Source organism: Triturus cristatus, chromosome 6 (genome assembly GCF_964204655.1).
Source record: "Triturus cristatus chromosome 6, aTriCri1.1, whole genome shotgun sequence".
NCBI classification, from domain to species: Eukaryota; Metazoa; Chordata; class Amphibia; order Caudata; family Salamandridae; genus Triturus; species Triturus cristatus.
The window spans coordinates 1,211,073,978-1,211,087,214 of record NC_140589.1 but is presented as its reverse complement, the minus strand read 5'-3'; the positions used below and the strand labels follow the sequence as shown (position 1 = coordinate 1,211,087,214).

The 13,237-nt window shown below is 41.6% G+C and overlaps 1 protein-coding gene across 2 annotated transcripts in view; it reads right to left on the bottom strand.

The window, feature by feature from the left end:
* Positions 1-13,237, bottom strand: part of MERTK (MER proto-oncogene, tyrosine kinase) — a 374,986-nt gene that overhangs the window by 68,263 nt on the left and 293,486 nt on the right. For both annotated transcript variants that reach the window (XM_085612117.1, XM_085612118.1), the window contains exon 9: positions 2,269-2,407. In XM_085612117.1, the coding sequence (XP_085468243.1) occupies positions 2,269-2,407 (139 nt within the window). The remainder of the gene's footprint in view (positions 1-2,268; positions 2,408-13,237) is intronic.

The window sequence follows — 13,237 nt, the reverse complement described above, 5'->3', positions numbered from 1 at the left end:
TATCACACTGTGCCATACATTCCATTTCCTGATGTGCACATTCGAAAATCTCAGAAACCAGACCAATAGGAAAATATCATGGTAAATAATGCATAACTTTGCCAAAGAAGCGTAATACAATTCACCCCTATATGATTAAAGCTAACAATTTATAAATATTCAAGAAAAAAAAGATACAACCCTGATTTCAATACAGATCTTAGCTAATGTCTCTAAAATCAAAATTTCTTCTTTAGTCATGGTTTTGTGGCGTTGTTAATACTCATTACATATACCTGGAACTGCAGTATCTGAGCAGCTTTCATTTACCAGCGATATGGGACTATAATATAGACAATTTGCACTGGTTAAGAGGGCAAATTTATTTTAACCATGTTTGCTTCTTGTGTTGTTGGAATTGAAGTAAATGGCCTTTGCACCATGAGAAACATGACTCAAACTCATGACAGATGCTGGATGTATGATATTACAACGCGGGTTTTTACCACGTGTGCAGTTACATCGCATGCGTTACAACGCATGCGATGTTACAACGCTATGCCATTAGAACGCAAGTCTTTACATCGACTTGCGCTAGATGGCGTGCTGACATTAAAAAAGTGTAATTTACTATTCCAACTCCAGTCCACTTAACAGTAGGGAAGGTGTTGGGATAGTAAACTACACTATTTGTAATGTTAGCACACCATATAGCGCAAGTCGATGTACAGACTTGCGTTCTAATGGCATAGCGTTGTAACATCGCATGCGTTGTAACGCATGCGATGTAACTGCACAGCGTGGTAATAACCGCGTTGTAATGGCTGTTCCCCAAGATGCTTAATGACACGGTTCAGGCTAAATCTTCTGCACCATGTACTAGCTGGCCCGGCAGGATACACATCGTCCATAGAGATGAAGGGATCATGTGGTTGCGACCAACGGTCTCCTCGGGATACCCTTCACTTTGTTTTATTATGTCCCTTTTATTCACAGTCTAGGAGCCTTTTTTTAAAGAGAATTTTAAAGAAAGCTACATTCAAACATGCAAGAGTGGCATTGTTATTTTTAAAACTGGTCTCAGATGCTTTGACTCTGTTTTGCACTGTAAATTTTTTAAGGGCAGCGGTCAGGCTCAGAGTAACAAGGGGCATTGGGAGAATATAGGTTGCGCGGGATGTCACCCTTTTTTATGGCCCTATGAAGGAATTGCCTGAGGGGATGGGCACCCAATCATTGATGTACTGAACACATATTATGGATAATTTTAGATTGTTGATCTGGTTTTAACTCTGACGTATTTTATCTGTACTTTTATGGTATATTTTTTTGTACCGAATAAAGTTATGTGATTGATTGACTCAAACTCATTTTATGCTTTCTAAGACGAGTTTACAAAATGTGAAAATGAGACAATGCTTTTCCCACACTTTTCAGATGTGAAATGCAGGACGAGGTTAGGGGTCACGTCAGTGAGCTCTATATTGTATCATGATAGAAGCAAATAGAGTTTTTGGCCCATTGTGTATCGTAGATGCAGCATAAACAGTGTCGGGCTGGTCTGTCGGGCACTGTGGCACTGGCAGATGGGCTAGCCTAAAATGGCCAGTGTGTGGCTTTGTGTTTTTGGTCCTTTCACAACCCTCACACTGGCACTTTCAAGCCAGCCCACTTGGCAGTGCCAGAATGCCCGAAAGGGCAATTCAAAAGTGGGCATAAAAGATGCAAATGGGTTTGCTCTGTTTTTGCCCTGGTATAATGTTGGTGTAATATTGCCCCTGTAGACTGCCCCAGATTCTTTTGAACATAAACCTGGTGATGCGGTATGCAAGCTTTCTGATGCAGAGCTGGGAGGGGAGGGGCGGCAAAAGTTGCAAAGAGAGCACCCATTTTTTTAAAGAAAGGAAAAAAAAGTGTGTTTTCTTCAGAGGGATGGAAATTCACCAGCCAGATTGCTCACTTCTGCTCCTTTATGCGTGTCAGCATTGTTAGGTTCCTCTGTTCTAGAGGGTTTTACAGTACTGTCACAAACAATTTCAGCGCCCCACAGCAAGTAGTAGTGGTTAAAACCGGCACGTTCTGCGTCATTATGATGCTGACTATGCCACAACTGGATGAGAGGTCTCATGCTTTTCAGAAGTAAGTGATGCAGCCTACAAAAGCAAGACATGCCCTTTAGGTGAAGTGATTGGGACCTTCCCATGATAGAATGTGGCATTTAAAAAAAATATATATATTATTAAAAAAAAAAAAAAATTACAAAACGAAGGACAGTTCATTGCTACTTACCGTTGCCTGGAATAAAGATTCGGACTCCTTCGCTATATGGCCCCTCTCCTCCCTTTGTGGAGGCTGCCACTTGTATGGTGCACGTAGCGTTGAACTCCTTGATGGGAACAGCCAAAGTGCTGGCATTTACAAACCACTTCTGCAGGAAATGAGCAAGAACACAAATCTTAGTTGTACTTGCACCCAGAGGCGAGGTTATGTTCTCATTCGGATGCAACAGAGACTGCATTGTCTAGGTGGTAGATGTGGAGTGATGTGTGTTATGCGTGTTTGCATTGCTACAATATGGCTGAACTGTGCCACTTTCTCGGACATCGCTTAGCGCTTTATATAGAGTTTGTTGAATGGAACACTCCATCAAAATGTGACGGATAGCCCGCCCGACTTATTGCAAGTGCTGTAGGCTATCATAAACTTGTAATATCCCAGGGGGTCATCTGCCACATTTGTGACGGATTGTTGTATCTTCCACACCAAAAGTAAGGCACTTAAGCCTTGTTATGTTGGCCACCTTTTCTGGTACTTCAGATATATTTGGCAAATCTGACTCTTTCATTTCATCACTCTTCTCAATTAGGAGAGATGGCCTAATAGCTAATGTGTTACATGTGGAGTCAAGAGTCCTTAGCTACATTTAGCTATATTTAAGGTTATTCACCCTCTCCAATAATACAAATCAGCACTGAAAAGTCACTTTTTGCAATTTGAAACGAGAGGGAAATTACTCCCCAAGCTGCTGTAAGTAAGTAAGTACAATTCAGGTTGCTGGTTACCCGTCCCCCAGTCTTGCTCTAAATGTTAATTTCACACTTCTAGAATCCTCATGCTAGTTATACTTTCAGAGAACTTAAACGAGAGAAGGGGGAAAGTCACAATCTTGCATTTTCTTACGGTGACCTTAAACCCTCCCCTTTCTCACCATCACTTCCCCTTGCTTGCACATTTTAGCACAGGCATCTCCCACGTGTAGTTCCTGAGGTACTAGTAGCTCTCCACCTACCTGTAAGTAGCTCTCCTCTGTGCAGCCGAGCCACTAAAGTTGAAGCTTTTGCTCAGTTAAATAATACATATATACCTAAATTGAAAGGTGTTGAATGAAAAAGAAAATGTGTGCATTTTCAGAACTCATAAATATAAGTGTGAAAAAAATGGTTGAATTTCTAAAATATTTTTTAAGCTGATATTTGAGTGATAAATGATGCGGCATTAGGAGACCAGTTACTATTATAATAATTGCCTTGGTGCCACGAGCATTGCAGTAGATTTCTGCTGACAACCCTGCCTGATACACTGAGGTGATCGCTGCTGGTAACTTGGCATAGGGTGGCCACTAACGTAATCATGTACCTCGTGGTCACTATTACAACACTAATAGTATTAATAGTCCAGGATGATTTTCATTGAACATATGTAGGTCTTATTATAGAAAATATTGGAGACCCCTGTTTAGCATGTTATGTGCCAGGGACATGCAAAGTTCCCTGATGGCATCCTGTTCCAGAGAAGGCTATGTTAAGTCTTACGTCTTGTTCCAGATTCAGTACCTTGAGTACGTTGCCATTGGTAATTGTGTTGGGTGGCTTTGTTAGGGAGGGGGAGGGGGAGACAGGCTTCCTCCACCCAATGTGTTTCCCAAATGGAAACATACCTTTTTATTTTTTTAAAGCAGCACCTCTCCGTTACATGCACATATCAGTCTATTGCAAAGTATGTTGTACATGTTCAAGCAGAGTCGTCTTAAGAATTTGATTGGCAAATCATACCTTGGTCCCCTGTTTGGAACAGGTTTGTATTTTATTACCCATTTTCTATCATTCAAACCCCATGATGCCAATCAAAATTAAATAAATAATACATTAAAGGCTGAGTTAGATAAACAGACAGATGTGAGGTAGAAAGAAATTTCACTTTCCCAGGGGGCCCCTTGGAGCGTTGGGGCCCTAGGCAATTGCCCACTTTGCTCATGCCTCAATACGACTCTGAAGACATGCATAAAGACGAGTGATAAAAGAGGTATCTGGCTTGACGTGGTGCTCTTTAAAGAGGTGCATCTTCAACACTTTCTCATCTTGATTGTACTGTATATGTTTTTAAGAAGTTAGCGGAAAAGAATTTTAGCCCAGGCCTAGTGGTAACCTCCAAAGAAGGAGAAAAGCCAGAAGACATATTAATTCACATTAAATGTGAGTTGTGTCACAAAGAAGGTCCCAGGAGCTTATGTGGATAATTTAAGAACTGACATCAACATTCTGCTCGAAAGAGAGACGCTTTGGTATCAGCTCTGCACAGTTTCCCAAAACCTCAGAATCTGAACATTAAATCTACTAGTAATTAAAAATTAGAAACCCTGTGGAATCCTTTATTATCTCTGGGGTAACATTCATACACAGTAAGATTTCTGTTTCTTTGTATAGTATGTTTTAAATCTTTACATTAGCCATGATACTGACTTGGCGCCCATGTTTTGTGATACCATGGAAGGGCTTTAGTAACTGAGATGAAAAGAGGTTTGCAACATCCAGGCCAGCGTTGGAGCCTCTTTGTGACTGATCATAGAATGATAAGCCAAATGATTGGGTTAGAGGCCCATTGACAGGAATTGTCAGGATTCTGGAATCTTACCATCAGGTGATGCTCACGCAGGCCCTGTGAGATCCAGATGATACACCAGAATACAACAGAACTTTTTACAACACATTGCAATCCAAGCCCAACAACACATCTCTTCTGAGCCCTCTGCCTGATGCATCTTGATCCTTCGAGTCCTTTCTGTCTCCAAACCCTGCCTGATCACTCCCTGGTCGTGGTGCTCTAGTCTCTCTTGAATCCTGGATTGCATGTCCTTTCTGGCCCTTTTATACCTGCCTTGTAGACTTTTCACTCTCTTGGCTCCAATCAGTACTCCGTTCCTGGCTTTCCTGTTTCCTGTCTTGTGCCTCTTGGTTTAGCTGGTCTTTCCTTCTCCAAGCCCCCATTCTACATTCTGTTCATTGGTGGTTCCCTGAGTCCTTGCTCCTGGTTTATTCCTTGCAACTGGCTCTCATCCTGCACCTGGGCTCCTCCGCAGAGCTCTCAGATATTGCTGACCTGTGAGCCCCGAGTGCAGACGCTTACAACTTACTTGCCAGTTGCTGCTTTCCAGGCTTGCCTTGAGATTCAACTTCTGTCACTTGTTTTAATTCTTCCCTGTTTCTGTGATACTCATTGTTCTTAGTCTTGTCTGCACTTTTCTAGATCAGTTACATGCAAACCCCTTGTCTTAAGTTTTGAAGTATTCCAGTCCTGAACCTGACCTTGATTCCAGTCCTGCTTTTCCTTGAGCCGAGTTCTTGTTTCTATGTTCCTTCTATTTCTCCCCTCCATAGCATAATGTGTATTTTTAAAGTTCATGTTCACCCCCAACGGGGTATCTTGGCGCTGAATTACAGATGTTTATTGTTACCAAACTCAATGGTACTCATTTTTCGGACCTCAGAGAGGATGAGAGGCACTGGCCCGGCATCGTCTCATATGTTTATATGATAATCTGCAAACCAGTTGATTAACATTTGGGTGAGTCTTTCATGTTGAAAAAGCCTACCTAAGAACAAAGATAGTTGTTGGATTGTTTTTGACAGACATTTGTGCAATGAAATATGTTAATCAACACGAGGATGCACAGTTGAAATCAAGGATCAATCCGGTAATTAATATTTGGGCTTAATATCAAGACACGTTTTCTAGTTTTCCCCTACAGCCAGAGGAATTAAACTGGATATCAGCTATTACTGTAACACTTGTATTATGTGCCTTTATTAAGGTACTAAGATACACTTAATCAGTCAGTTATACAATCAATTTTTCATTAAAAAAATCATCCATTTAGACACTTATATACCCATTTATTCTTCCATCGACATTGAGATGTACATATATAAAACTTATTTAATTTTCAGAAAAACACACATTCACTGGATGATGTCATCAGTGATGTCATGAGTGATGTCACTGACCATGTCATGAGTGATGTAATATGTGACGTCATCAGCAGTGCATTGCGGGCGCGCAAGGTATAGTTAGATGAACTAACTATAAAGGGGGAATTTCAATGGTTTTGTACGAGCGAAATGTCCAGCTAACTAGAAGGCCCCTGAAACCTATGGTTTTTCAGTGAATTTCTAAGGTTTATTAAATGCTAGTTCCTAACTATACCATGCCTGAAACCTATGTTTTTTTCAGTGAATTTCAATGGTTTTTTAAATGCTAATTTCCAACTTTAGAGTGCCTGAAACCTATGGTTTTTTCAGTTAAATTCTAAGGTGTTTTAAATGCTAATTTCTAACTATGCCTACAGAGTTAGGACATGTGAAGAAAGAAGAAAAAACGCACAGAAAGAAAATAAAGAAATGCAGAAAGAAGCAACAGAAGCCCTCAAAGACATAGAAAAGTGCAGGAAGAAGGAAGACGTGCAGAAAGAACAAACAGAGGAGCAGAAAGAAGCCTTGTTGCAGAATCATCCTGTACCCTCAACTTTTTCAGACGGGCACTGGTGGTAACTGACTCTGGCTAACCAGTCCTAGAGCCAGTGCTATGCTAAAAGACACTTAGAATACAGTGAAAACACCTACATACACTAGGGAACACTATGCGTTGGGATATCCTTGTGATTAGCATGACCTCCTCTGTAAACCCCTAGTATATAATAGGGCAGGGGGATTAAAACTACCTCTTAAATCGCTCCACGGGGTGCGGTTGCACACTGATAAAACGTGCCAAAGGGCGTGTTTGCACACGTTACCTCAGGCTCCGTCCCCTCCATTCACCACTGTGTAAACGTGCCCTGTGGCCGTTCTAAGTTGAGAGATTAAGTCCCCTTTAATCCTAAGGGGCCCTAGGGTCAAACTAGTCTACTAGGTACCTCCAGTAAGTGCCACAGAGCTATATTGCAGAGAGGTGAAAAAGGGGCGTGGCCTCTGAACACCTGTCTGCAACACAGCTCCCTGGCGCATACTGGAGATACCTGTTGGTCTAGTTGGCCCTCAGGGACCCTCAGTATTGAAAGTTAATTAATTCCCCAACTTACAACTCGCCACGGGTGCGTTTGCACAATGGTGAAGGAAGGGGGCGTGGCCTGAGGTGACATGTCTGCAAACACGCCCTGTGGCGCATTTTAAGTTGGAGAATTAATTCCTCCTCAATCCTGAGGGTCCCTGGGGGCCAACTAGCCCACCAGGTACCTCCAGTATGCGCCAGAGAGCTGCGTTGCAGAGAGGTGTTCAGAGGCCACGCCCCTTTTTACAACTTTTTAGCTAGCTGCCCCTGACCCCCTCCCACCTTCCCTCCATGGTCTGTGTGTATGCCATCATAGTCTCACTGTTGCTCTCCATGGTGTGTCTTGCGTCTAGCGCCCATCCTGCCTGACCTCCATGGTCATCCTGCTGCTCCTGCCCTGCCCCCTTGCCCCCAGCCCTCTGTTTCCATGTGCATACCCCTATTCCCTCCCTCCACTGTAATGCCCCTGATCCGTCCCTCCTGCCCTTTATGGTCTGTTATGCTGCAGCTTTCTCTCCTGTCTATCCATTATGGTCAGCTAGCTACCATTGCCTCTTTTCCCTCTGTTCTCTGTTGTCCATGTGCATGGTTCTGTCCCCTCCCTATTGCTTTCTATGGATTGTTGTGCTGCACTCCCATCCCGCATGCCCTGTGTGGTGTATTGTGCTGCTGCAAACCCTGATGCCTGCCCTGTAGGGTCAGTTTGGTGCACCTCTCCATGTCCCTCCTGTCCTCTGTTATGCGAGTCCATGTCCCTACCCCAATTCCTCCTGCCTTCCATGATCCAATGTACCATACTTGCGAACATTTTGAACTTGGTAAGAGGGAGATTTTGAAAAAAAACTGGGGTATTGATTTGCCCCTTTGAGTTACATTGAAAAGGAGGAGATTGTAGACAGGAGACAGATCAAATAAAGCCCATTTGAGCTTAAAAACATTGGACGTTTCCTGGCTGAATCGGGTCTGTTGGCATGTATGGTTGTACTACCACTGCCTCTTCCTTCTGCCCACAATGGTCTATTATATTGCCACAGCCTCTCTTGCCAGTCCTGTGTTGTTGGTTTGTTACCCCTGCCCCCCTTTCCACTGCCCTTCATAGTCTGTTGTGCTGCCACTGCCCTTCCTGCCTGCCTGCCAGTGTGGTCAAATTGTGGCCTCTGCACCCTCCTACCTGCCTTCAATTTTTAGAGTCTGTGCCCCTGGCCTCTGCCTCTCAACAGTATCCTAATGAACAACTAGATTGCTAACATTCTATATTTATTACAAAAGTGTGGAACGCCTGACGTCATCTTGATGTAATCAAAACTGTAATACCTAGAGCATTTCCTTAAGAAATTACATATATGAGAGGGTCTAATTTGCATACAAATTATGGTTAGTGCTCTAAAAATCTAAAATGAGGACATATTTTCTGACTTTTCAAATAGGAACAAAGCACTTTTAAATTATTTGTTATCTTTCTGTTTTTATTATCCAGTTGACCACTTGATTAAATGTTGCACTTAGGGGAGAGGATGTGGTGTTACTTCCAGAGCTGCAGACTTTATAACTGGAGAACCAGGTTGGAGTTTCTGCTTCAGCTCGACATTCTGTGATTCTGGTCAAATCACTTAATCTCCCCATGTCTACAACTAAAATGAATTTCTTCTTGTGTGATGTAACTAATGCTCATGTAAAGCACTCCAATACCTGACAAGTCTCCACTATATAAAACTGCAAAAACACAAAAAATAAAAAGTGTTTTGCACACTTCTGTCATTGGGCTACATGTGGGCTACATCTGGGTGATGTGTGCTGCATTTGGGCTCTTTCGTCTCTGGTGGCCATCTTGGGAGATTTATTTGTTATGAAGTTTCCTAATTTCCTCATTTACTGCAGTCTCCTCAGTAGGAAATGCTTTCAGTTTTTTACTTTTGATTCCATCAAGAAGGTATTCAGATATGTCACACATTTGCCATAAATTCTGAATGTTAGCACTCTAGTTGCTCATTAGATCACTGTAGTAAAGCTACTGCTCACCAGGGAATTCTGCTGCTGGTATTAAAAGTAAATGTTTCAGTCTGCATGTCAGAATTTCTTAATGAAATAGAAGAGGATTTGAGAAGTCACTCAAAATGTGCCCTAATTTTTTTTCTTCAGCACTAATCATAATTTCTATGGCAAAATGAACCCCCTCATTGTGTTCCTTTTTAAATTAATTACCAGTTTATTCCAATCAAGATAGCTTCAGGTGTGCCATACTTTTGTCATAAGTAAGACAGTAAGCGCTCTAGTTGTTCTTAACAACACTCTGGGACATTCTGTCATTGGGCTATACTTGGGCTACATCTGGGTGATATTTGTGCTACATTTGGGCTCTTCTGTCTCTGATGGCCATCTTGGGAGATTTATTTGTTATGAAGTTTCCTAATTTCCTCATTTACTGCAGTCTCCTCAGTAGGAATTGCTTTCAGTTTTTTACTTTGATTCCATCAAGAAGGTATTCAGATGTGTCACACATTTGCCATAAATTCAGAATGTTAGCACTCTTTTTGCTCATTAGATCACTGTAGTAAAACTACTGTTCACCATGGAAGTCTGCTCCTGGTATTAAAAGTGCATGTTTCAGTCTGCATGTCAGAATTTTTTAATGAAATAGAAGAGGATTTGAGAAGTCACTCAAAATGTGCCCTAGTTTTTCTTTCTGCAGCACTAATCATACTTTCTATGGCAAAATGAACCCCCTCATTTTGTTCCTTTTTAAATTAAATGTTTTAAGAGTTACCACTTTATTCCAATCAAGATGGCTTCAGGTGTGCCATACGTTTGTCATAAGTAGGACTGTTAGCGCTCTAGTTGTTCTTTAGAACACTCTGGGAAGCTGCAGTAGAACAAAAAGGAATCAACTGTCATTCTCTGCCCTTGTTAGATGTACACGTTTTACTGAGAATGTCAGACTTCATTCTCACATGACTGAGGAAGATAATGTGAATTTACAGAAAATATGCTCTCAGTTTAGCTTATAGATTACCTTCCAAACTTCTGTGGGAAAAACATGAGAAAATAGTTTTCTCTCAAACATGATTCATGATATCCCAGCAGAAGGCTTTTTCACATGGTAAAATCACCTTAGAACACACCACAATTCCTAAAATGAGTATGGTACCATCAACAAATGATTTATAATGTGACTAAAGTCTTAAAACCTATTAACTGCAATGCTTTTTAATGAGGTGCTATCATGTATATTCGTACCAAGATGGCTGCCAACACTTCTTGGATGAAGTGCTGACAGCCAATCAGATCTCATGATGAGATATGTGATTTTACTTTTGATTCTCTCAGGAACTACTGAACAGATTCACACCATTTAACCAAAAGACATGATTCTGAACCAAGGGCTACCTTTTTGCCAAATTTGGTGTAATTCCGTTCAGCAGTTTGGGCTGTAGCTGCGACTAAATGTTCCTATGGAAAATTGAATGGGAAAACACGTTTTTGGACCCCCCCTTTTTTCTCAGCCCCCCGCTTGACGAATCACCCCGAGACTTTCAGGGTAGGAGCAGACCGGTGCTGGCCAAAAGTTTTGGAAATTTCGCGAAGATTCGTCAACCAGCGCCAAAGTTATTGGGAATAGAATGTTGCGGATTTCCTATGGAAAATAGGTCCTAACTATTATATATATATATATATATATATATATATATATATATATATATATATATATATATATATATATATATATATATATATATATATTTTTATTCACTGAAAATACCATAGGTTTCAGGCACTTTATAGTTAGAAATTAGCATTTAAAAAACCTTAGAAATTCACTGAAAAAACCATAGGTTTCAGGGACGTTATAGTTAGTTGGACATTTCTCTTGTACAAAACCATAGAAATTCCCCCGTTATAGTTAGTTCAGCTAACTATTACTCGAGCCCCCACGATGCACTGTTGATGATGTCACATATTACATTATTCATGACATGGTCAGTGACATCACGACATCTCAAATGACATCACTGATGACATCATCCAGTGACTGTGTTTTTCTTTAAAATTTAAATATGTATTATATATATGCCAAGGTGCATTGAAGAATGAGTGGGTGTATAAGTGTCGGGATGGAGGATTTAGTAGGTGCTTGACTGACTGCTTAAGAGAGTGATTACATGCGGCTTACTGAATGCATGGGTTAGTGACTAAAATGTGTGAATGTCTGCATCAGTCTGTCTGTTGTTGTATAAGCTGCTGCATGGGTTGGTCAGTAGCTACATGAGTGTCTATATGGGTTATCGATTGGTTGCCTGAGTATTTGTATGGGTGCCTGAGTGTGTGTGTGTGGGTGGGTGGGTGGGTGAGAGGTGTGTGACTCTGTGCATAGATGTTTGAGTGGTTGATTCACTGTGTGTATGTTTGAGTGGTTGATTCACTGTGTGTATGGGTTCAAGAGTGCATGTGGAAACAGCTGTATGGGTGGGTGAGTGTGTGTATGGGTGTATTTGTGAGTGAATGGATGTCTCAAAGGTACATGTCCAAGTAACTACATATGTAAAAGGCAGTGTATGTGAGTTGAAGTATATAAATGACTATACGTAAGAGTCAGTGACTGTGAGAGTGTCTGTATGGATGAGTGTGTACCTGTATCAGTGATTGTATAAGAGAGTTAGTATGCGTTTGTTTCTGTTTGAATAAGTGATGTGATGTGTGTATAACTGTATAGGTCAGTAAATGGAAGTGTAATTGATTCTTTGCATGACTGACTAGGTGTTTGAGTAACTAGATGTGTGGTGGTGTGTGAGTGTCTGTATAGGTATATGAGTGCTTATGATAGTGTTGAATTGATGAGTGACTACATGTATGAGTGATTGTATGGGTGAATGAGTGGATTTGTGTGTTTACCTATAAATCAGTGAGTGCGTATATAGTAACTGGTATTGGTGTGTCAATGGTTTTGGAAATGGTAGTCTGTATTTTACAGTGGATGTATCAAAGGTTATATTAGAGTGTGAGGAGGTGCATCAGATTTTCATGTGGATGATGTCATCAGTGATGTCATTTGAGATGTCATCAGTGATGTCATCAGTGATGTCACTGACCATGTCATGAATGATGTAATATGTGACATCATCAGCAGTGCATTGCGGGGGCTCGAGTTATAGTATGCTGAACTAACTATAACGAGGGAATTGCTATGGTTTTGTACAAGAGAAATGTCCAACTAACTATAAAGTCCCTGAAACCTATGGTTTTTTCAGTGAATTTCTAAGGTTTTTTAAATGCTAATTTCTAGCTATAACGTCCCTGAAACCTATGTTTTTTTCAGTGAATTTCAAAGGTTTTTTAAATGCTAATTTCTAACTATAACACAGCAGTCGCATTTGCAGAGTGGTGGAAAAATGTGAGCGTGGCCTTCAAACACCTTTCAGCAGTGTGGGATTTAGCGGAAGTAACAGGAGGGATAGTTAGCCCCCAACGTCAACCTTGGGGGCCAACTATCCCTTTTATAACCTCCAGTAAGTCCCACACAGCAGGATTGCTAACTTGGTATATCAGGCCCCACCCCCTCCCTGCAGCACTCTACAAAACGCACCCCCTGGCGCGTTCTAAGCTGGGGGATTAAGTCCCCTTCAATCCTGAGGGTCCCTGGGGGCCAACTAGGCCACCAGGTAACGCCATTAAGCGAAACTGATCTGCGTTGCAGAGAGGTGTAAAAAGGGGCGTGACCTCAGACCACCTCTCTGCAACACAGCTCTGTGGCACTTACTGGAGGTACCTTATGGGCAAGTTGGCCCCCAGGGACCCTCAGGTTTCAAGGGGACTTAATTACCCAATTTACAACGCTCAAGGGGGTGTGTTTGCACACTTGAAATATCAGTCCCGCCCCCTCCATGCACCACTGTGCAAACGCGCCCCTGGCGCGTTGTCAGTTGGGGGATTAAGTCCCCTTGAA